Raw genomic sequence first — 25,896 nt, forward strand, 5'->3', positions numbered from 1 at the left:
AACTTTTGGGTGCCAAGTGGGAGGGACCTTACTAAGTGTTATTGACCACCCAGGCAGCTGTTAAAGTCCAAGGAAAGAAAGCCTGGATCCACGCTTCACACGTTAAATGAGCACCTGTAACTGAAGCTGAAATCTAATAAGGACAATTACATTTTTGCCAAAATGTATAAATTTACTGTATTATTGATTGTAGGTATTCTAGGCATAGGCCTACTTCTTACTAGCCGACCCTCTGCACCAAAGGGGAATAGTAAATACCTTTTTATATATGTCATACTTTTATGTTGTTTGTTTATGTTGATTAAATGCTGTTGCAACCAGGCGGCTATAGCTGATGTCCCACAGGTGAGACACCTTGCAGGTCCCAGCAGACCGTCTGTACGTGGCACAGGGGTATGTTATGCTTAAGGGAATGTTGTTTACTGGTTGAATTAAGATATTGATTTGGATTAAATTGGAATGAGGTTAATTAACCTATTAAAACCAGATTTCTATTGTGGCCATGATGGAATTCGGATTGGTGTAAATTTGTGTGGAAGCTACTAGTCCGGACATGTGGCAAAACACATCAACAAATTTTAGAAGGAAACTCTATTAACATGTATAAAATTACTTTGTAGAATGTTTAACCAGTGATATCTGATGTTTTATGATTCAGTTTGTGAAAGAATCAAAGGGGGGATTGATAGAGAATTCAAGCAAGCTGCAAGGTTGGGAGAAAACACAGACAGCAGTTAGATTGCGTACGTGTGAGATGGCACGATGCACTAAGCCATCAATCACACTTGACAGCTCAGGACTTTGGGCTGAGAGCCAACCATGGGTTAACAACACATACTGATGAGCCAATAGTATCAAAGGGGGGGGGGCGAGTTCATTGATCTGGTATAAATTCGGCCATTTTAGCCATGTGTTGACCAGTGTAACAAAGAGCTGGAACTCTGCTGCTGTAATAAAGTTACTTTAGCCTACCACCTGAGGTTTCGAATTTCATTGAGAATTAAGAGATCTAACAGGTGCTGTGTGGGGTCAGGTTCACCTTCTGAACGGTTCGAATCGCTCTCACTCCCTGGGTTCCAGACTCTGGATTTATTTGGGGATGTGATAAAGTGCAAGAGACGACTGCTTTGGTGCAAAAGCACTTTGTATTTTCTTTGTCTTTAATAAAACCAATGTCAAACTTATAATTACTCAAATAAAGAATAGCACATCACACATTCAAAGGGGTTACAGAGAATAATACACCTCCCACCTCCCGATACCTAACACTGACTCGACTGGACTCCAGGGCAAACAGGGACCATGCTCACCAATCCTTTACTGGTAGTTAGCGGTAGTTTGCCATTTTGGGGTTCGCTGGATTCTGTAGGTTGTGCTTGCCGTACCCCGAACGTCGGAGAAGACTTCTTACCACGCAATCTTCAGTTGGGTGGTGTCCGCTGATGCGGTGGGGTGCGTTTTTGGACCTATGGGGTAAGTACCCGTTTTTCTTTCGTTAGAAATAGGTTCCAAAGTCCTGTGAGATAATGTTTACACCTGTTGGTAGTCAGGCCAAGGTTTCTTCCCTGTGGAGGGACTTGGCCTGGAGGGTGGTGCACGGAGCAGTGCCGTGCAACAAATTTTTAAGCCGGTTCACGGACTCCCAGGCCGCCTGCAATTTCTGCGGTCTGGAGGAGTCCGTGTTCCATGTTTTTATTGAGTGCACAAGGTTGCAGCCCCTGTTCCATTATTTGAAGGGGCTGCTCCTGAAATTCTGGCTGCACTTCAGTCCCACTCTCCTGATCTTTGGGCACCCTGTGCGGAGGGGAGCGGGTAGGTCCGAAGGCCTCCTCGTAGGACTGCTCCTGGGCACGGCCAAGGGTGCCATCAGCCGGTCCAGGCAGCGGGCGGTCGAGGGGGTCGTTCAACCTGACTGCCTGCCTCTCTTCCGCTCTTACATCCGGTCCAGGGTGTCCTTGGAGATGGAGCACGCGGTGTCCACCGGTACGCTCGCGGCCTTCCGCGAGAGGTGGGCACCGGAGGGACTGGAGTGCATCATCACGCCCGGCAACCAAATTTTAATTTGATTTTACGTTTTAAAGTTAATTTGTTTTAATTGCCGGTGCTTTTAGTGTCCCCTTCCCTTTTATAGGGGGCACTGGGGAAAAATTGTGATTTTAGTGCCCAAAAAAAAAAAAACAAAAAAAAAAGAAAAAAAAAAAAAACACAAAAAAGGGGGGAAAAAAATGGGCCTTGTAAATGTCTGGAGTGTCACCCAGGTCGGGTGGCACAGTTTAATGTTTATGTTTTCGCAGGTAGACTCTAAAAGAGTTTCTTCCCTGTGGAGTCTTGTTTCGGAGTTTGGTCGATCGCGGTGCTTTTTGTGGTACCACGTTAGCTGTGGCTTTTCGGTTGCTGCCGCGATGGTGACGTTCCTCCTTCCTTTTCGGTTTGCAGGAGGCTGGAGAAGCTCGTTAAAACTGCTGCGGTGATCTTTCTCCCTTCCTGATGCTATGCTGCTGTGTGCATACCTTCTGCTCAGTGCCCCAAGCAGTGTCTTGTGAGGCAGTAGCACACCCTTTGTGAAAGCAGGGCCCACTTATGCCTTTGGAGCTGATCTAATCTGCGCGCCAAATCAGCCCGGGTTCTTTGTGTAATTTTGGCGGACTTGATAGCTCTGTCGTATTTTGCTGAGCTCATTAAATGTTAACCTGTCTCGGATGTGTCGATCTTTTAAATCTGTTTTCTTGATGGAAATATTAGCTTTGGTATTTGCAATGTCGGCCTGTGCTTGGGTTTTTCATGTGGGGCTGGATGTGCCCTTGTTATTATGCATATGCTTGATTGGTTTCTTGCTCAGGGTGATGGTAGGTTATCTCTGGGTTGATTGTTGCTCAGTTAATGTCTCCTGGGGAGAAGGACTTTTGAGTATCCACAATTTCTCCAGACAATTTGCTTCAGTTTCGATACCCCAGACAGCTTCAATACTCAAAACTGGCTCCTTTGCAGAATAGTTATCGTCTTAGTCCTGGCCACACAAACTCCATCTGCTTTGTAAAATCCTAAGTTCGACTAAAGTTCGTAGTTTCTTCCACGTGCACTTTAGGATCTCAAACTTTCTGCTAGATAGTTCCAAACTAAATTTCCTTTTCAATGAGTCCAAACACTGGGGAGGTTTTCCCATCAATTTTGCAACAGAGGGACTGAGAGACACCCGTTAGTGTACAGATATTTCCCTGAGGGAGAGGGGACTGAGAGACACCAGTCAGTGTACAGATATCTCCCTGAGGGAGAGGGGACTGAGAGACACCTGACAGTGTACAGATATCTCCCTGAGAGAGAGGGACTGAGAGACACCAGTCAGTGTACAGATATCTCCCTGAGGGAGGAGGGTACTGAGAGACACCAGTCAGTGTACAGATATTTCCCTGAGGGAGAGGAACTGAGAGACACCAGTCAGTGTACAGATATCTCCCTGACGGAGAGGGACTGAGAGACACCAGTCAGTGTACAGATATCTCCCTGACGGAGAGGGACTGAGAGACACCAGTCAGTGTACAAATATCTCCCTGAGGGAGAGGGGACTGAGACACCAGTCAGTGTACAGATATCTCCCTGAGGGAGAGGGGACTGAGAGACACCAGTAAGTGTACAGATATTTCCCTGAGGGAGAGGGGACTGAGAGACACCAGTCAGTGTACAGATATCTCCCTGAGGGAGAGGGGACTGAGAGACACCAGTCAGTGTACAGATATCTCCCTGAGAGAGAGGGACTGAGAGACACGAGTCAGTGTACAGATATCTCCCTGAGGGAGAGGGGACTGAGAGACACCAGTCAGTGTACAGATATCTCCCTGAGGGAGAGGGGACTGAGAGACACCAGTCAGTGTACAGATATCTCCCTGAGGGAGAGGGGACTGAGAGACACCAGTCAGTGTACAGATATCTCCCTGAGGGAGAGGGACTGAGAGACACCAGTCAGTGTACAGATATCTCCCTGAGGGAGAGGGGACTGAGAGACACCAGTCAGTGTACAGATATCTCCCTGAGGGAGAGGGGACTGAGCGACACCAGTCAGTGTACAGATATCTCCCTGAGGGAGAGGGGACTGAGAGACACCGGTCAGTGTACAGATATCTCCCTGAGGGAGAGGGACTGAGTTCCCAGTCAGACTGATTAATTTTTGACCAAGTTCTGTATTACTTCCTCCTGAACCTTGATTTCTATTGAATAAATTCTTGGCTCCAGTTCTGGACTCGCCTTATGCATTTATAACAGTGACAGAGAGGAAATGCTCACATTGACGCAGAGAGAGAGAGAGGTGACTGAGTAAGTGTGCAAGGGAAGGAGAGACAGCGAGAGAGTGAGGCAGAGAAAGAGAGTCAGACAGAGAGAGGGAGAGAGACTAAGAGAGAGACAGAGAGAGCGAGAGGGAGAGACAGTGAGAGAGTGAGGTTGGGAAAGAGACAGAGAGTGAGACAGAGTGCGAGTCAGAGAGTCAGAGAGAGAGAGAGATAGTCACAGAGTCAGAAAGATAGATTGACAGAGAGAGAGAGAGACTGAGAGTAAGACTGAGCGAGTGAGAGAGAGAGAAACAGAGAGAGAGAGAGAGACAGAGTGAGAGAGAGAGGGAGAGAGAGAAAAGGATTGTCTCATTGAAGAAATCACAATAATTGGATCGGACTGTGTGTGTTCAGCATTCCCTGACGACACAGGTAAGTGGCAAAGGGTGTGCGTTGACAAAAGGTGTTGTTGTTCATGGAGCAGCGAAGGTTGAGAGGTGACTTGATCGAGGTATTCAAAAACACGAGGAATCTGGACAGAGTGGAGAGAGAGAAACTGTTCCCATTGGCGGGAGGGTCGGGAACCAGAGGACACAGATTTATGGCGACACGAGGAGAAACGTTTTTATTCGGCGAGTGATTAGGATCGGGAAAGCAGGGCCTGAAAGGGTGGTGGAGGCAGACCCAATCGTGGCTTGTGAAAGGGAGGTGGATAAGTACCTGAAGAATAAAATATTAACAGGCCTACGGGGAAAGGGCGGGGGAGCGGGACTGGCTGAGGTGCTCCTGCAGAGAGCCGGCACGGGCTCGATGGGCCGAATGGCCTCCTTCTGTGCTGTAACCGTTCTGTGATTCTATTATTCTGATTCTTGCTGAGGCAAAACCCATTTATTCACCCGCGCAGTATCGATGGGGAGACACCGGTGCAGGTGACCAAAAGCTCGGTCAATGGGGCAGGTGTGATCGAACGTCTCAAAGGAGTAGAGAGTGCGGCGGAGAGGTTTAGTGGGGGTATTCCAGAGCTTGAAGGGAGCGGTGTAGGGGCTGGGGGAGGTTACAGAGAGAGGGAGGGGTGTAGGGGCTGAAGGAGGTTACAGAGATAGGGAGGGGTGTAGGGGCTGGAGGAGGTTACAGAGATAGGGAAGGGTGTAGGGGCTGAAGGAGGTTACAGAAAGAGGGAGGGGTGTATGGGCTGGAGAAGGTTACAGAGATAGGGAGGGGTGCAGGGGCTGGAGGAGGTTACAGAGATAGGGAGGGGTGTAGGGGCTGGAGGAGGTTACAGAGATAGGGAGGGTTGTAGGGGCTGGAGGAGGTTACAGAGATAGGGAGGGTTATAGGGCTGGAGTAGGTTACAGAGATAGGGAGGGGTGTAGGGGCTGGAGAAGGTTACAGAGATAGGGAGGGGTGTAGGGGCTGGAGGGGGTTACAGAGATAGGGAGGGTTATAGGGCTGGAGGAGGTTACAGAGATAGGGATTGGTGTATGGGCTGGAGGAGGTTACAGAGATAGGGAGGGTTATAGGGCTGGAGGAGGTGACAGAGATAGGGAGGGGTGTAGGGGCTGGAGGAGGTTACAGAGATAGGGAGGGGTGCAGGGGCTGGAAGTGGTTACAGAGATAGGGAGGGTTATAGGGCTGGAGGAGGTTACAGAGACAGGGAGGGGTGCAGGGGCTGGAGGAGGTTACAGAGATAGGGAGGGGTGTAGGGGCTGGAGGAGGTTACAGAGATAGGGAGGGTTGTAGGGGCTGGAGGAGGTTACAGAGAGAGGGAGGAGTGTTGGGGCTGGAGGAGATTACAGAGAGAGGGAGGGGTGTAGGGGCTGGATGAGGTTACAGAGATAGGGAGGGGTGTAGGGGCAGGAGGGAGTTACAGAGATAGGGAGGGGTGTAGGGGCTGGAGAAGGTTACAGAGATAGGGAGGGGTGTAGGGGCTGTAGGGGGTTACAGAGATAGGGAGGGGTGTAGGGGCTGGAGAAGGCTACAGAGATAGGGAGGGGTGTAGGGGCTGTAGGGGGTTACAGAGATAGGGAGGGGTGTAGGGACTGGAGGAGGTTACAGAGATAGGGAGGGGTGTAGGGACTGGAGGAGGTTACAGAGATAGGGCGGGGTGTATGGACTGGAGGAGGTTACAGAGATAGGGATTGGTGTAGGGGCTGGAGGAGGTTACAGAGATAGGGAGGGGTGTAGGGGCTGGAGGAGGTTACAGAGATAGGGAGGGGTGTTGGGGCAGGAGGGAGTTACAGAGATAGGGAGGGGTGTAGGGGCTGGAGAAGGTTACAGAGATAGGGAGGGGTGTAGGGACTGGAGGAGGTTACAGAGATAGGGAGGGGTGTAGGGACTGGAGGAGGTTACAGAGATAGGGCGGGGTGTAGGGACTGGAGGAGGTTACAGAGATAGGGAGGGGTGTCGGGGCTGTAGGGGGTTACAGAGATTGGGAGGGGTGTAGGGACTGGAGGAGGTTACAGAGATAGGGAGGGGTGTAGGGACTGGAGGAGGTTACAGAGATAGGGCGGGGTGTAGGGACTGGAGGAGGTTACAGAGATAGGGACGGGTGTAGGGGCTGGAGGAGGTTACAGAGATAGGGCGGGGTGTTGGGATTTGAGGAGGTTACAGAGATAGGGAGTGGTGTCGGGGCTGGAGAAGTTTACAGAGATAGGGAGGGGTGTAGGGCTGGAGGGGGTTACAGAGATAGGGAGGGGTGTAGGGACTGGAGGAGGTTACAGAGATAGGGAGGGGTGTAGGGGCTGGAGGAGGTTACAGAAATAGGGAGGGTTGTAGGGGCTGGAGGAGGTTACAGAGAGTGGGAGAGGTGTACGGGATGGAGGAGGTTACAGAGATAGGGAGGGGAGTAGGGGCACGAGGAGGTTACAGAGAAAGGGAGGGGAGTAGGGGCACGAGGAGGTTACAGAGATAGGGATGGGTGTAGGGAATGGAGGAGGTTACAGAGATAGGGAGGGGTGTAGGGGCACGAGGAGGCTACAGAGATAGGGAGGGGTGTAGGGACTGGAGGAGGTTACAGAGATAGGGAGGGATGTAGGGGCACGAGGAGGTTACAGAGATAAGGAGGGGTGTAGGGCTGGAGGAGGTTACAGAGATAGGGAGGGCTGTAGGGACTGGAGGAGGTTACAGAGATAGGGTGGGGTGTAGAGGCTCGAGGAGGTTACAGAGATAGGGAGGGGTGTAGGGGCTGGAGGAGGTTACAGAGATAGGGAGGGGTGTAGGGACTGGAGGAGGTTACAGAGATAGGGAGGGGTGTAGGGGCTGGAGGAGGTTACAGAGATAGGGAGGGGTGTAGGGACTGGAGGAGGTTACAGAGATAGGGAGGGGTGTAGGGGCTGGAGGAGGCTACAGAGATAGGGAGGGGTCTCGGGACTGGAAGAGGTTACAGAGATGTGGAGGGGTGAGGGGTTGGAGGAGATTACAGAGATAGGGAGGGGTGTTGGGGCTGGAGGAGGTTACAGAGATAGGGAGGGGTGTAGGGGCTGGAAGAGGTTACAGAGATAGGGAGGGTTGTAGGGGCTGGAGGAGGTTACAGAGAGAGGGAGGAGTGTTGGGGCTGGAGGAGATTACAGAGAGAGGGAGGGGTGTAGGGGCTGGAGGAGGTTACAGAGATAGGGAGGGGTGTAGGGGCAGGAGGAGGTTACAGAGATAGGGAGGGGTGCAGGGGCTGGAAGTGGTTACAGAGATAGGGAGGGTTATAGGGCTGGAGGAGGTTACAGAGACAGGGAGGGGTGCAGGGGCTGGAAGAGGTTACAGAGATAGGGAGGGGTGTAGGGGCTGGAGGAGGTTACAGAGATAGGGAGGGGTGTAGGGGCTGAAGGAGGTTACAGAGAGAGGGAGGGGTGTATGGGCTGGAGGAGGTTACAGAGATAGGGAGGGGTGCAGGGGCTGGAGGAGGTTACAGAGATAGGGAGGGGTGTAGGGGCTGGAAGAGGTTACAGAGATAGGGAGGGTTGTAGGGGCTGGAGGAGGTTACAGAGAGAGGGAGGAGTGTTGGGGCTGGAGGAGATTACAGAGAGAGGGAGGGGTGTAGGGGCTGGAGGAGGTTACAGAGATAGGGAGGGGTGTAGGGGCAGGAGGGAGTTACAGAGATAGGGAGGGGTGTAGAGGCTGGAGAAGGTTACAGAGATAGGGAGGGGTGTAGGGGCTGTAGGGGGTTACAGAGATAGGGAGGGGTGTAGGGGCTGGAGTAGGTTACAGAGATAGGGAGGGGTGTAGGGACTGGAGGAGGTTACAGAGATAGGGCGGGGTGTATGGACTGGAGGAGGTTACAGAGATAGGGATTGGTGTAGGGGCTGGAGGAGGTTACAGAGATAGGGAGGGGTGTAGGGGCTGGAGGAGGTTACAGAGATAGGGAGGGGTGTTGGGGCAGGAGGGAGTTACAGAGATAGGGAGGGGTGTCGGGGCTGGAGAAGGTGACAGAGATAGGGAGGGGTGTCGGGGCTGTAGGGGGTTACAGAGATAGGGAGGGGTGTAGGGACTGGAGGAGGTTACAGAGCTAGGAAGGGGTGTAGGGACTGGAGGAGGTTACAGAGATAGGGCGGGGTGTAGGGACTGGAGGAGGTTACAGAGATAGGGACGGGTGTAGGGGCTGGAGGAGGTTACAGAGATAGGGCGGGGTGTTGGGATTTGAGGAGGTTACAGAGATAGGGAGTGGTGTCGGGGCTGGAGAAGGTTACAGAGATAGGGAAGGGTGTAGGGGCTGGAGGGGGTTACAGAGATAGGGAGGGGTGTAGGGACTGGAGGAGGTTACAGAGATAGGGAGGGGTGTAGGGGCTGGAGGAGGTTACAGAGATAGGGAGGGGAGTAGGGGCACGAGGAGGTTACAGAGAAAGGGAGGGGAGTAGGGGCACGAGGAGGTTACAGAGATAGGGATGGGTGTAGGGAATGGAGGAGGTTACAGAGATAGGGAGGGGTGTAGGGGCTGGAGGAGGTTACAGAGATAGGGAGGGGTGTAGGGACTGGAGGAGGTTACAGAGATAGGGAGGGATGTAGGGGCACGAGGAGGTTACAGAGATAGGGAGGGGTGTAGGGCTGGAGGAGGTTACAGAGATAGGGAGGGCTGTAGGGACTGGAGGAGGTTACAGAGATAGGTAGGTGTGTAGGGGCTCGAGGAGGTTACAGAGATAGGGAGGGGTGTAGGGGCTGGAGGAGGTTATAGAGATAGGGAGGGGTGTAGGGACTGGAGGAGGTTACAGAGATAGGGAGGGGTGTAGGGGCTGGAGGAGGTTACAGAGATAGGGAAAGGTGTAGGGGCTGGAGGAGGTTATAGAGATAGGGAGGGGTGTAGGGGCTGGAGAAGGTTACAGAGATAGGGAGGTGTGTTGCGGCTGGAGGATGTTACAGAGATAGGGAGGGGTGTAGGGACTGGTGGAGGTTACAGAGATAGGAAGGGGTGTAGGGGCTGGAGGAGGTTACAGAGATAGGGAGGGGTGTAGGGTCTGGAGGAGGTTACAGAGATAGGGAGGTGTGTTGGGGCTGGAGGAGGTTATAGAGATAGGGAGGGGTGTAGGGACTGGAGGAGGTTACAGAGATAGGGAGGGGTGTAGGGACTGGAGGAGGTTACCGAGATAGGAAGGGGTGTAGGGGCTGGAGGAGGTTACAGACATAGGGAGGGGTGTAGGGGCTGGAGGAGGTTACAGAGATAGGGAGGTGTGTTGGGGCTGGAGGAGGTTATAGAGATAGGGAGGGGTGTAGGGACTGGAGGAAGTTACAGAGATAGGGAGGGGTGTAGGGGCTGGAGGAGGTTACAGAGATAGGGAGGGGTGCAGGGGCTGGAGGAGGCTACAGAGCTAGGGAGGGATGTAGGGGCTGCAGGAGGTTACAGAGATAGGGAGGTGTGTAGGGGCTGGAGGAGGTTACAGAGATCGGGAGGGGTGTCGGGGCTGGAGGAGGTTACAGAGATAGGGAGGGGTGTAGGGACTGGAGGAGGTTACAGAGATAGGGAGGGGTGTAGGGGCTCGAGGAGGTTACAGAGATAGGGAGGGGTGTAGGGACTGGAGGAGGTTACAGAGATAGGGAGGCGTGTAGGGGCTGGAGGAGTTTACAGAGATAGGGAGGGGTGTAGGGGCTGGAGGAGGTTACAGAGATAGGGAGGTGTGTAGGGGCTGGAGGATATTGCAGAGATAGGGAGGGATGCAGGGGCTGGAGGAGTTTACAGAGATAGGGAGGAGGTATAGGGACTGGAGGCGGTTACAGAGATAGGGAGGGTTGTAGGGACTGGAGGAGGTTACAGAGATAGGGAGGGGTGTCGGGGCTGGAGGGGGTTACAGAGATAGGGAGGGGTGTAGGGGCTGGAGGGGGTTACAGAGATAGGGAGGGGTGTAGAGACTGGAGGAGGTTACAGAGATAGTGAGGGGTGTAGGGGCTGGAGGCGGTAACAGAGATAGGGTGGGGTGTAGGGGCTGGAGGGTTTTACAGAGATAGGGAAGGGTGTAGAGACTGGAGGAGGTTACAGAGATAGTGAGGGGTGTAGGGGCTGGAGGAGGTTACAGAGATAGGGAGTGGTGTAGGGGCTGGAGGAGGTTACAGAGATAGGGAGGGGTGTTGGGGCTGGAGGAGGTTACAGAGATAGGGAGAGGTGTAGGGGCTGGAGGAGGTTACAGAGATAGGGAGGGGTGTAGGGGCTGGAGAAGGTGACAGAGATAGGGAGGGTTGTAGGGGCTGGAGGAAGTTACAGAGATAGGGAGGGGTGTAGGGGCTGGAGTAGGTTACAGAGATAGGGAGGGGTGTAGGGGCTGGAGGAGGTTACAGAGATAGGGAGGGGTGTAGGTGCTGTAGGAGGTTACAGAGATAGGGAGGGGTGTAGGGGCTGGAGGAGGTTACAGAGATAGGGAGGGGTGTAGCAGCTGGAGGAGGTTACAGAGATAGGGAGGGGTGTAGGGGCTGGAGGAGGTTACAGAGATAGGGAAGGGTGTCGGGGCTGGAGGAGGTTACAGAGATAGGGAGGGGAGTAGGGACTGGAAGAGATTACAGAGATAGGGAGGGGTGTAGGGACTGGAGGTTACAGAGATAGGGAGGGGTGTAGGGACTGGAGGAGGTTACAGAGATAGGGAGGGGTGTAGGGACTGGAGGTTACAGAGATAGGAAAGGGTGTAGGGGCTTGATGAGGTTACAGAGATATGGAGGTGTGTAGGGACTGGTGGGGGTTACAGAGATAGGGAGGGGTGTAGGGACTGGAGGAGGTTACAGAGATAGGGAGGGGTGTAGGGACTGGAGGAGGTTACAGAGATAGGGAGGGGTGTAGGGACTGGAGGTTACAGTGATAGGAAGAGGGGTAGGGGCTGGAAGAGGTTACAGAGATAGGGAGGGGTGTTGGGACTGGAGGAGGTTACAGAGATAGGGAGGGGAGTAGGGACTGGAGGAGGTTACAGAGATAGTGAGTGGTGTAGGGGCTGGAGGAGGTTACAGAGATAGGGAGGGGTGTAGAGACTGGAGGAGGTTTCAGAGATAATGAGGGGTGTAGGGGCTGGAGGAGGTTACAGAGATAGGGAGGGGTGTAGGGGCTGGAGGAGGTTTCAGAGATAGGGAGGGGAGTAGGGACTGGAGGAGGTTACAGAGATAGGGAGGGGTGTAGGGATTGGAGGAGGTTACAGATATAGGGAGGGGTGTAGGGACTGGAGGAGGTTACAGAGATAGGGAGGGGTGTAGGGGCTGGAGGAGGTTACAGAGATAGGGAGAGGTGTCGGGGCTGCAGGAGGTTACAGAGATAGGGAGGGGTGTAGGGGCTGGAGGAGGTTACAGAGACAGTGAGGGGTGTAGGGGCTGAAGGAGGTTACAGTGATAGGGAGCGGTGTATGGGCTGGAGGAGGTTGCGGAGATAGGGAGTGCTGTCGGGGCTGGAGGAGGTTACATAGATAGGGAGGGGTGTAGGGACTGGAGGAGGTTACAGAGATTGGGAGAGGTGTATGGGCTGGAGGAGGTTACAGAGATAGGGAGAGGTGTAGGTGCTGGAGGAGGTTACAGAGATAGGGAGGGGTGTAGGGGCTGGAGGAGGTTACCGAGATAGGGAGGGGTGTAGGGGCTGGAGGAAGTTACAGAGATAGGGAGGGGGGTAGGGGCTGGAGGAGGTTACAGAGATAGGGAGGGGTGTAGGGACTGGAGGGGGTTACAGAGATAGGGAGGGGTGTAGGGGCTGGAGGAGGTTACAGAGATAGGGAGGGGTGAAGGGGCTGGAGTAGGTTACAGAGATAGGGAGGGGTGTTGGGGCTGGAGGAGGTTATAGAGATAGGGAGGGGTGTAGGGGCTGGAGGAGGGTATAGAGATAGGGAGGGTGTAGGGGCTGGAGGAGGTTACAGAGATAGGGAGGGGTGTAGGGGCTGGAGGAGGGTATAGAGATAGGGAGGGTGTAGGGGCTGGAGGAGGTTACAGAGATAGGGAGGGGTGTCGGGGATCATTGAGGGATATGAAGAACAAAGAAAGACAAATTTCTACAGCACAATTCAAGACCTCGGGAATTCCAATGAAGTACTTTTTGAGGTGCAGTCTCTGCAGTAATATACGAAACGCGGCAGCCTATTTGTGCACAAGCTCCCACAAACAGCATTCTCATATTTACCAAGTAATTTGTTTTTAGTGATGTTGATTGAAGTATAAATATTGGCCCAGGACAATGGGACACTCCTCTGCTCTTCTTCGAAATATTGGCCATGGGAACTTTTACGTCCATCTGAGAGGCTGTTTAATGTCTCATCCGAAGGAGGGCACCTCCGACAGTGCAGCACTCCCTCAGTACTGTCCCTCCGACAGTGCGGCACTCCCTCAGTACTACCCTCTGACAGTGCAGCACTCCCTCAGTACTGCCCCTCCGACAGTGCGGCACTCCCTCAGTACTGCCCCTCCGACAGTGCGGCACTCCCTCAGTACTGCCCCTCCGACAGTGCGGCGCTCCCTCAGTACTGCCCCTCCGACAGTGCGGCGCTCCCTCAGTACTGCCCCTCCGACAGTGCGGCGCTCCCTCAGTACTGCCCCTCCGACAGTGCGGCGCTCCCTCAGTACTGCCCCTCCGACAGTGCGGCGCTCCCTCAGTACTGCCCCTCCGACAGTGCGGCGCTCCCTCAGTACTGCCCCTCCGACAGTGCGGCGCTCCCTCAGGACTGCCCCTCCGACAGTGCGGCACTCCCTCAGTACTGCCCTCTGACAGTGCAGCACTCCCTCAGTACTACCCTCTGACAGTGCAGCACTCCCCCAGTACTACCCTCTGACAGTGCGGCGCTCCCTCAGTACTGCCCTCTGACAGTGCGGCACTCCCTCAGTACTGACCCTCTGACAGTGCGGCACTCCCTCAGTACTGCCCTCGAACAGTGCGGCACTCCCTCAGTACTACCCTCTGACAGTGCGGCACTCCCTCAGTACTGCCCCTCTGACAGTGCGGCACTCCCTCAGTACTACCCTCTGACAGTGCAGCACTCCCTCAGTACTACCCTCTGACAGTGCAGCACTCCCTCAGTACTACCCTCTGACAGTGCAGCACTCCCCCAGTACTACCCTCTGACAGTGCGGCACTCCCTCAGTACTGCCCCTCCGACAATGCGGCGCTCCCTCAGTACTGCCCCTCCGACAGTGCGGCTCTCCCTCAGTACTGCCGCTCCGACAGTGCGGCTCTCCCTCAGTACTGCCCTCTGACAGAGCGGCACTCCCTCAGTACTGCCCCTCTGACAGTGCGGCACTCCCTCAGTACTGTCCCTCCGACAGTGCGGCACTCGCTCAGCACTGCCCTCTGACAGTGCGGCACTCCCTCAGTACTACCCTCTGACAGTGCGGCGCTCCCTCAGCACTGCCCTCTGACAGTGCGGCACTCTCTCAGTACTGCCCCTCCGATAGTGCGGCACTCCCTCAGTACTACCCTCTGACAGTGCAGCGCTCCCTCAGTACTGCCCCTTGACAGTGCGGCACTCCCTCAGTACTGCCCCTCCGACAGTGCGGCGCTCCCTCAGTACTGCCCCTCCAACAGTGCGGCTCTCCCTCAGTACTGCCCCTCCGACAGTGCGGCACTCCCTCAGTACTGCCCCTCCGACAGTGCGGCGCTCCCTCAGTACTGCCCCTCCGACAGTGCGGCACTCCCTCAGTACTGCCCCTCCGACAGTGCGGCGCTCCCTCAGTACTGCCCCTCCGACAGTGCGGCGCTCCCTCAGTACTGCCCCTCCGACAGTGCGGCGCTCCCTCAGTACTGCCCCTCCGACAGTGCGGTGCTCCCTCAGTACTGCCCCTCCGACAGTGCGGCGCTCCCTCAGTACTGCCCCTCCGACAGTGCGGCACTCCCTCAGTACTACCCTCTGACAGTGCAGCACTCCCTCAGTACTGCCCTCTGACAGTGCGGCACTCCCTCAGTACTACCCTCTGACAGTGCAGCACTCCCTCAGTACTGCCCCTCTGACAGTGCGGCACTCCCTCAGTACTGTCCCTCCGACAGTGCGGCACTCCCTCAGCACTGCCCTCTGACAGTGCGGCACTCCCTCAGTACTGCCCTCCAACAGTGCGGCACTCCCTCAGTACTGCCCTTCTGACAGTGCGGCACTCCCTCAGTACTGCCCCTCCGACAGTGCGGCACTCCCTCAGTACTGCCCCTCTGACAGTGCGGCGCTCACTCAGCACTGCCCTCTGACAGTGCGGCACTCCCTCAGTACTGCCCCTCCGACAGTGCGGCACTCCCTCAGTACTGCCCCTCCGACAGTGTGGCACTCCCTCAGTACTGCCCCTCTGACAGTGCGGCACTCCCTCAGTACTGCCCCTCCGACAATGCAGCACTCCCTCAGTACTGCCCCTCTGACAGTGCGGCACTCCCTCAGTACTGCCCCTCCGACAGTGCGGCACTCCCTCAGTACTGCCCCTCCGACAGTGCGGCACTCCCTCAGCACTGCGGAGGAGTGCTCGCCTCGATTCCTTGTGCTGAAGTTCTTGGGGTGGGACTCGAACCCACGACCTTGTGACTGAGAACGCAGTTGAGAATGCCGATCCTGTAAATCGGGGCGTTGCCAGAGTCGGGGGGCCCATCGTAGGAGAGTGGACGGGCGGGCGGGGGCCGTTGTGAGGGGGGGGTTTGCCAATTTGAGCGAGTGCCGACGGCCTGAACTCTGGCTGAACTCAGATTGCCCAACAGCTCTGGGGAATCAAAGATCGGATTCCGATGTAGACACTTGTGCAATCAGGCGTGGAGAGTGGCTTAACCATTTCACCGCCTCGCTGGAAAGGGGCAGACTTGGATCCAGTCCGGTGTGGGCCGGAATCCGATCCCACACCCGGTGCGGTTAAAGCCCGCTCGGATCACAGTTCCTCGGCGTTCCCTGTGGGTACCATCGCCCGAGCGATCAGCCCCTAACACCATGTTCCCTCTCAATCAGCAGCAGCAGCGATGTCGCTCGAAGACCCGCTGAGCGGGATTCCGGCCAACGTCTGGAAACGCTTCCCGCTCAAGCTCGTGGAGGGCGTCCCGCTAATGGAGCCCATCGCGGACAACTGGGCGCAGGTGGCCTCCTTCGAGGCTCTCCCCGATGATCTCCTCATCGCTACCTACCCGAAGGCAGGTGAGACACGCCAGAGGAAGCAGAGCAAGAGTCTGATCCCAGCGTATTACTGTTGCAATCATCCCAACCCCTTCCCATTCACTCCCACTGTACACAATCCCAATGGATCCAATTCCTTCCCATTCACTCCCATTGTACACAATCCCAATGGACTCAACCCCTTCTCATTCACTCCCACTGTACAAAATCCCAATGGACCGAAACCCCTTCCCATTCACTCCCACTGTACACAATCCGAATGGACAAAACCCCTTCCCATTCAGTCCCACTGTACACAATCCCAATGAATCCAATTCCTTCCCATTCACTCCCACTGTATACTATCCCAATGGACCCAACCCCTTCCCATTCACTCCCATTGTACACAATCACAATGGACCCAACCCCTTCCCATTCACTCCCACTGTACAAAATCCCAATGGACCCAACCCCTTCTCATTCACTCCCATTGTACAAAATCCCAATGGACCTAAACCCCTTCCCATTCACTCCCACTGTACACAATCCCAATGGACCCAATTCCTTCCCATTCACTGCCACTGTTCACAGTCTTAATGGACCCAACCCCTTCCCATTCACTCTCACTGTACACAATCCCAATGGAACCAATTCCTTCCCATTTACTCCCACTGTTCACAGTCCCAATGGACCCAATTCCTTCCCATTCACTCCCACTCTACACAGTCCCAATGGACCTAATTCCTTCCCATTCACTCTCACTATACACAATCCCAATGGACCCAACCCCTTTCCATTCACTCCCACTGTACACAATCCCAATGGACCCAACCCCTTCCAATTCACTCCCACTGTTCACAGTCCCAATGGACCCAACCCCTTCCCATTCACTCCCATTGTACACAATCCCAATGGACCCAACCCCTTCCCATTCACTCCCACTGTACACAATCCCAATGGACCCAACCCCTTCCCATTCACCCCCACTGTTCACAGTTCCAATGGACCCAAACCCTTCCCATTCACTCCCACTGTATACAATCCCAATGGACCCAACCCCTTCCCATTCAATCCCATTGTACACAATCCCAATGGACCCAACCCCTTCCCATTCACTCCCATTGTACACAATCCCAATGGACCCAACCCCTTCACATTCACTCCCACTGTACACAATCCCAATGGATCCAATTCCTTCACATTCACTCCCACTGTTCACAGTCCCAATGGACACAATTCCTTCCCATTCACTCCCATTGTACACAATCCCAATGGACCAAACCCCTTCCCATTCACTCCCACTCTACACAGTCACAATGGACCTAATTCCTTCCCATTCACTCTCAATGTACACAATCCCAATGGACCCAACCCCTTCCCATGCACTCCCATTGTACACAATCCCAATGGACCCAACCCCTTCCCATTCACTCCCACTGTTCACAGTCCCAATGGACCCAACCCCTTCCCATTCACTCCCACTGTTCACAGTCCCAATGGACCCAACCCCTTCCCATTCACTCCCATTGTACACAATCCCAATGGACCCAACACCTTCACATTCACTCCCACTGTACACAATCCCAATGGACACAACCCCTTCCCATTCACTCCCATTGTACACAATCCCAATGGACCCAACCCCTTCCCATTCACTCCCACTCTACGCAGTCCCAATGGACCTAATTCCTTCCCATTCACTCTCACTGTACACAATCCCAATGGACCCAACCCCTTCCCATTCACTTAGATTGTACACAATCACAATGGACCCAACCCCTTCCCATTCACTCCCACTGTACACAATCCCAATGGACCCAACCCCTTCCCATTCACCCCCACTGTTCACAGTTCCAATGGACCCAAACCCTTCCCATTCACTCCCACTGTATACAATCCCAATGGACCCAACCCCTTCCCATTCACTCCCATTGTACACAATCCCAATGGACCCAACCCCTTCCCATTCACTCCCATTGTACACAATCCCAATGGACCCAACCCCTTCACATTCACTCCCACTGTACACAATCCCAATGGATCCAATTCCTTCACATTCACTCCCACTGTTCACAGGCCCAATGGACACAATTCCTTCCCATTCACTCCCATTGTACACAATCCCAATGGACCAAACCCCTTCCCATTCACTCCCACTCTACACAGTCCCAATGGACCTAATTCCTTCCCATTCACTCTCAATGTACACAATCCCAATGGACCCAACCCCTTCCCATGCACTCCCATTGTACACAATCCCAATGGACCCAACCCCTTCCCATTCACTCCCACTGTTCACAGTCCCAATGGACCCAACCCCTTCCCATTCACTCCCACTGTTCACAGTCCCAATGGACCCAACCCCTTCCCATTCACTCCCATTGTACACAATCCCAATGGACCCAACACCTTCACATTCACTCCCACTGTACACAATCCCAATGGACACAACCCCTTCCCATTCACTCGCATTGGACACAATCCCAATGGACCCAACCCCTTCCCATTCACTCCCACTCTACGCAGTCCCAATGGACCTAATTCCTTCCCATTCACTCTCACTGTACACAATCCCAATGGACCCAACCCCTTCCCATTCACTTAGATTGTACACAATCACAATGGACCCAACCCCTTCCCATTCACTCCCACTGTTCACAGTCCCAATGGCCCCAACCCCTTCCCATTCACTCCCATTGTACACAATCCCAATGGACCCAATTCCTTCCCATTCACTCCCATTGTACACAATGCCAATGGACCCAACCCTTTCCCATTCACTCCCACTGTACACAATCCCAATGGACCCATCCCCTTCTCATTCACTCCCACTGTACGCAATCCCAATGGACCCAACCCCTTCACATTCACTCCCATTGTACACAATCCCAATGGACCCAACCCCTTCCCATTCACTCCCACTGTTCACAGTCCCAATGTACCCAACCCCTTCCCATTCACTCCCACTGTACACAATCCCAATGGACCCAATTCCTTCCCATTCACTCCCACTGTATACAGTCCCAATGGACCCAACCCCTTCCCATTCACTCCCACTGTACACAATCCCAATGGACCCAACCCCTTCCCATTCATTCCCACTGTACACAATCCCAATGGACACAATTCCTTCCTATTCACTCCCACTGTTCACAGTCCCAATGGACCCAAACCCCTTCCCATGCACTCCCACTGTACACAATCCCAATGGACCAAACCCCTTCCCATTCACTCCCACTGTGCACAATCCCAATGGATCCAATTCCTTCCCATTCACTCCCAGTGTATACAATCCCAATGAACCCAACCCCTTCCCATTCACTCCCATTGTACACAATCCCAATGGACCCAACCCCTTCCCATTCATTCCCACTGTACACAATCCCAATGGACCCAACCCCTTCCCATTCACTCCCATTGTACACAATCACAATGGACCCAATTCCTTCCCATTCACTCCCACTGTATACAATCCCAATGGACCTAAACCCCTTCCCATTCACTCCCACTGTACACAATCCCAATGGACCCAATTCCTTCCCATTCACTCCCACTGTATACAGTCCAAATGGACCCAATTCCTTCCCATTCACTCCCACTGTATACAATCCCAATGGACCCAATTCCTTCCCATTCACTCCCACTGTACACAATCCCAATGGACACAATTCCTTCCCATTCACTCCCACTCTACACAGTCCCAATGGACCCAATTCCTTCCCATTCACTTCCACTGTTCACAGTCCCAATGGACCCAACCCCTTCCCATTCACTCCCACTGTACACAATCCCAATTGACCCAACCCCTTCCCATTCACTCCCACTGTACACAATCCCAATGGACCCAATTCCTTCCCATTCACTCCCAATGTTCACAGTCCCAATGGACCCAACCCGTTCCCATGCACTCCCACTGTACACAATCCCAATGGACCAAACCCCTTCCCATTCACTCCCACTGTGCACAATCCCAATGGATCCAATTCCTTCCCTTTCACACCCACTGTTCACAGTCCCAATGGACCCAAACCCCTTCCCATGCACTCCCACTGTACACAATCCCAATGGAACAAACCTCTTCCCATTCACTCCCACTGTGCACAATCCCAATGGATCCAATTCCTTCCCATTCACTCCCACTGTAAACAATCCCAATGGACCCAACCCCTTCCCATTCACTCCCATTGTACACAATCCCAATGGACGCAACCCCTTCCCATTCATTCCCACTGTACACAATCCCAATGGACCCAACCCCTTCTCATTCACTCCCATTGTACAAAATCCCAATGGACCCAATTCCTTCCCATTCACTCCCATTGTACACAATCCCAATGTACCCAACCCCTTCCCATTCACTCCCATTGTACACAATCCCAATTGACCCGACCCCTTCCCATTCATTCCCACTGTACACAATCCCAATGGACCCAATTCCTTCCCATTCACTCCCACTGTATACAATCCCAATGGACCCAATTCCTTCCCATTCACTCCCACTGTACACAATCCCACTGGACACAATTCCTTCCCATTCACTCCCACTCTACACAGTCCCAACGAAAACAATTCCTTCCCATTCACTTAGCACTGTTCACAGTCCCAATGGACCCAACCCCTTCCCATTCACTCCCACTGTACACAATCCCAATGGACCCAATTCCTTCCCATTCACTCCCACTGTATACAGTCCCAATGGACCCAACCCCTTCCCATTCACTCCCACTGTACACAATCCCAATGGACCCAACCCCTTCCCATTCATTCCCACTGTACACAATCCCAATGGACACAATTCCTTCCCATTCACTCCCACTGTTCACAGTCCCAATGGACCCAAACCCCTTCCCATGCACTCCCACTGTACACAATCCCAATGGACCAAACCCCTTCCCATTCACTCCCACTGTGCACAATCCCAATGGATCCAATTCCTTCCCATTCACTCCCACTGTATACAATCCCAATGAACCCAACCCCTTCCCATTCACTCCCATTGTACACAATCCCAATGGACCCAACCCCTTCCCATTCATTCCCACTGTACACAATCCCAATGGACCCAACCCCTTCCCATTCACTCCCATTGTACACAATCACAATGGACCCAATTCCTTCCCATTCACTCCCACTGTATACAATCCCAATGGACCTAAACCCCTTCCCATTCACTCCCACTGTACACAATCCCAATGGACCCAATTCCTTCCCATTCACTCCCACTGTATACAGTCCAAATGGACCCAATTCCTTCCCATTCACTCCCACTGTATACAATCCCAATGGACCCAATTCCTTCCCATTCACTCCCACTGTACACAATCCCAATGGACACAATTCCTTCCCATTCACTCCCACTCTACACAGTCCCAATGGACCCAATTCCTTCCCATTCACTTCCACTGTTCACAGTCCCAATGGACCCAACCCCTTCCCATTCACTCCCACTGTACACAATCCCAATTGACCCAACCCCTTCCCATTCACTCCCACTGTACACAATCCCAATGGACCCAATTCCTTCCCATTCACTCACAATGTTCACAGTCCCAATGGACCCAACCCGTTCCCATGCACTCCCACTGTACACAATCCCAATGGACCAAACCCCTTCCCATTCACTCCCACTGTGCACAATCCCAATGGATCCAATTCCTTCCCTTTCACACCCACTGTTCACAGTCCCAATGGACCCAAACCCCTTCCCATTCACTCCCACTGTTCACAGTCCCAATGGACCCAAACCCCTTCCCATGCACTCCCACTGTACACAATCCCAATGGACCAAACCCCTTCCCATTCACTCCCACTGTGCACAATCCCAATGGATCCAATTCCTTCCCATTCACTCCCACTGTATACAATCCCAATGAACCCAACCCCTTCCCATTCACTCCCACTGTATACAATCCCAATGAACCCAACCCCTTCCCATTCACTCCCATTGTACACAATCCCAATGGACCCAACCCCTTCCCATTCATTCCCACTGTACACAATCCCAATGGACCCAATTCCTTCCCATTCACTCCCACTGTATACAATCCCAATGGACCTAAACCCCTTCCCATTCACTCCCACTGTACACAATCCCAATGGACCCAATTCCTTCCCATTCACTCCCACTGTATACAGTCCAAATGGACCCAATTCCTTCCCATTCACTCCCACTGTATACAATCCCAATGGACCCAATTCCTTCCCATTCACTCCCACTGTACACAATCCCAATGGACACAATTCCTTCCCATTCACTCCCACTCTACACAGTCCCAATGGACCCAATTCCTTCCCATTCACTTCCACTGTTCACAGTCCCAATGGACCCAACCCCTTCCCATTCACTCCCACTGTACACAATCCCAATTGACCCAACCCCTTCCCATTCACTCCCACTGTACACAATCCCAATGGACCCAATTCCTTCCCATTCACTCACAATGTTCACAGTCCCAATGGACCCAACCCGTTCCCATGCACTCCCACTGTACACAATCCCAATGGACCAAACCCCTTCCCATTCACTCCCACTGTGCACAATCCCAATGGATCCAATTCCTTCCCTTTCACACCCACTGTTCACAGTCCCAATGGACCCAAACCCCTTCCCATGCACTCCCACTGTACACAATCCCAATGGAACAAACCTCTTCCCATTCACTCCCACTGTGCACAATCCCAATGGATCCAATTCCTTCCCATTCACTCCCACTGTATACAATCCCAATGGACCCAACCCCTTCCCATTCACTCCCATTGTACACAATCCCAATGGACGCAACCCCTTCCCATTCATTCCCACTGTACACAATCCCAATGGACCCAACCCCTTCTCATTCACTCCCATTGTACAAAATCCCAATGGACCCAAATCCCTTCCCATGCACTCCCACTGAACACAATCCCAATGGACCAAACCCCTTCCCATTCATTCCCACTGTACACAATCCCAATGGATCCAATTCCTTCCCATTCACTCCCACTGTATACAACCCCAATGGACACAATTCCTTCCCATTCATTCCCATTGTACACAATCCCAATGGACCAAACCCCTTTCCATTCACTCCCACTCTACACAATCCCAATGGACCCAACCCCTTCCCATTCACTCCCACTGTACACAATCCCAATGGACCCAATTCCTTCCCATTCACTCCCATTGTACACAATCCCAATGTACCCAACCCCTTCCCATTCACTCCCATTGTACACAATCCCAATTGACCCGGCCCCTTCCCATTCATTCCCACTGTACACAATCCCAATGGACCCAATTCCTTCCCATTCACTCCCACTGTATACAATCCCAATGGACCCAATTCCTTCCCATTCACTCCCACTGTACACAATCCCACTGGACACAATTCCTTCCCATTCACTCCCACTCTACACAGTCCCAACGAAAACAATTCCTTCCCATTCACTTAGCACTGTTCACAGTCCCAATGGACCCAACCCCTTCCCATTCACTCCCACTGTTCACAATCCCAATGGACCCAACCCCTTCCCATTCACTCCCACTGTACTCAATCCCAATGGACCCAATTCCTTCCCATTCACTCCCACTGTTCACAGTCCCAATGGACCCAAACCCCTTCCCATGCACTCCCACTGTACACAATCCCAATGGACCAAACCTCTTCCCATTCACTCCCACTGTGCACAATCCCAATGGAACCAATTCCTTCCCAATTCACTCCCACTGTATACAATCCCAATGGACCCAACCCCTTCCCATTCACTCCCATTGTACACAGTCCCAATGGACCCAACCCCTTCCCATTCATTCCCACTGTACACAATCCCAATGGACCCAACCCCTTCTCATTCACTCCCATTGTACAAAATCCCAATGGACCTAAATCCCTTCCCATTCACTCCCACTGTACACAATCCCAATGGACCCAACCCCTTCCCATTCACTCCCACTGTACACAATCCCAATGGATCCAATTCCTTCCCATTCACTCCCACTGTTCACAGTCCCAATGGACCCAATTCCTTCCCATTCACTCCCATTGTACACAATCCCAATGTACCCAATCCCTTCCCATTCACTCCCATTGTACACAATCCCAATGGACCCAACCCCTTCCCATTCATTCCCACTGTACATAATCCCAATGGACCCAACCACTTCTCATTCACTCCCATTGTACAAAATCCCAATGGACCTAAACCCCTTCCCATTCACTCCCACTGTACACAATCCCAATGGACCTAAACCCCTTCCCATTCACTCCCACTGTATACAATCCCAATGGACCCAATTCTTTCCCATTCACTCCCACTGTATACAATCCAAATGGACCCAATTCCTTCCCATTCACTCCCACTGTACACAATCCCAATGGACACAATTCCTTCCCATTCATTCCCACTGTACACAATCCCAATGAACCCAATTCCATCCCATTCACTCCCACTGTTCACAGTCCCAATGGACCCAAACCCCTTCCCATGCACTCCCACTGTACACAATCCCAATGGACCAAACCCCTTCCCATTCACTCCCACTGTGCACAATCCCAATGGATCCAATTCCTTCCCATTCACTCCCACTGTATACAATCCCAATGGACCCAACCCCTTCCCATTCACTCCCATTGTACACAATCCCAATGGACCCAACCCCTTCCCATTCATTCCCACTGTACACAATCCCAATGGACCCAACCCCTTTTCATTCACTCCCATTGTACAAAATCCCAATGGACCTAAACCGCTTCCCATTCACTCCCACTGTACACAATCCCAATGGACCTAAACCCCTTCCCATTCACTCCCACTGTACACAATCCCAATGGACCCAATTCCTTCCCATTCACTCCCACTGTTCACAGTCCCAATGGACCCAACACCTTCCCATTCACTCCCATTGTACACAATCCCAATGGACCCAACCCCTTCCCATTCAATCCCACTGTACACAGTCCCAATGGATACAACCCCTTCCCATTCACTCCCACTGTACACAATCCCAATGGACACAATTCCTTCCCATTTACTCCCACTGTTCACAGTCCCAATGGACCCAACGCCTTCCCATTCACTCCCACAGTACACAATCCCAATGGACCCAACCCCTTCCCATTCACTCCCGCTGTACACAATCGCAATGGACTCATCCTCTTCCCATTCACTCCCACTGTACACAATCCCAATGGACCCAACCCCTTCCCATTCACTCCCACTGTACACAATCCCAATGGACCCAATTCCTTCCCATTCACTCCCACTGTACACAATCCCAATGGACCCAATTCCTTCCCATGCACCGCCACTGTACACAATCCCAATGGACCCAACCCCTTCCCATTCACTGCCACTGTACACAAACCCAATGGACCCAACCCCTTCCCATTCACACCCATTGTACAAAATCCCAAGGGACCTAAACCCCTTCCCATTCACTCCCACTCTACACAATCCCCATGGATCCAACCCCTTCCCATTCACTCCCATTGTACACAATCCCAATGGACCTAACCCCTTCCCATTCACTCCCACTGTTCACAGTACCAATGGACCCAACCCCTTCCCATTCACTCCCATTGTACACAATCACAATGGACCCAACCCCTTCCCATTCACTCCCACTGTACACAATCCCAATGGACACAACCCCTTCCCATTCACTCCCATTGTACACAATCCCAATGGACCCAACCCCTTCCCATTCACTCCCATTGTACACAATCCCAATGGACCCAACCCCTTCCCATTCACTCCCACTGTTCACAGTCCCAATGGACCCAACCCCTTCCCATTCACTCTCACTGTATACAATCCCAATGGACCCGACCCCTTCCCATTCACTCCCATTGTACACAATCCCAGTGGACCCAACACCTTCCCATTCACTCCCATTGTACACAATCCCAATGGGCCAAACCGCTTTCCATTCACTCCCACTCTACATAGTCCCAATGGACCCAATTCCTTCAGATTCACTCCCACTGTACACAATCCCAATGGACCCAACCCCTTCCCATTCACTCCCACTGTACACAATCCCAATGGATCCAATTCCTTCCCATTCACTCCCACTGTTCACAGTCCCAATGGACCCAATTCCTTCCCATTCACTCCCATTGTACACAATCCCAATGTACCCAACCCCTTCCCATTCACTCCCATTGTACACAATCCCA

The 25,896-nt window shown here is 53.0% G+C and overlaps 1 protein-coding gene across 3 annotated transcripts in view; it reads left to right on the forward strand.

Moving 5' to 3' along the window:
* Positions 1-4,295: 4,295 nt before the first annotated feature.
* LOC139250567 (sulfotransferase 1 family member D1-like) overlaps positions 4,296-25,896 on the forward strand; it is a 110,295-nt gene continuing 88,694 nt past the window's right edge. For 2 of the 3 annotated variants that reach the window (XM_070872958.1, XM_070872961.1), the window contains exons 1-2: positions 4,296-4,694; positions 15,599-15,781. In XM_070872958.1, coding sequence (XP_070729059.1) covers positions 15,610-15,781 — 172 coding nt within the window. In that variant the 5' untranslated portion in view covers positions 4,296-4,694; positions 15,599-15,609. The remainder of the gene's footprint in view (positions 4,695-15,598; positions 15,782-25,896) is intronic. The other variant, XM_070872960.1, reaches the window with a different exon arrangement.

Source organism: Pristiophorus japonicus, unplaced genomic scaffold (genome assembly GCF_044704955.1).
Source record: "Pristiophorus japonicus isolate sPriJap1 unplaced genomic scaffold, sPriJap1.hap1 HAP1_SCAFFOLD_391, whole genome shotgun sequence".
Lineage (NCBI taxonomy): Eukaryota > Metazoa > Chordata > Chondrichthyes > Pristiophoridae > Pristiophorus > Pristiophorus japonicus.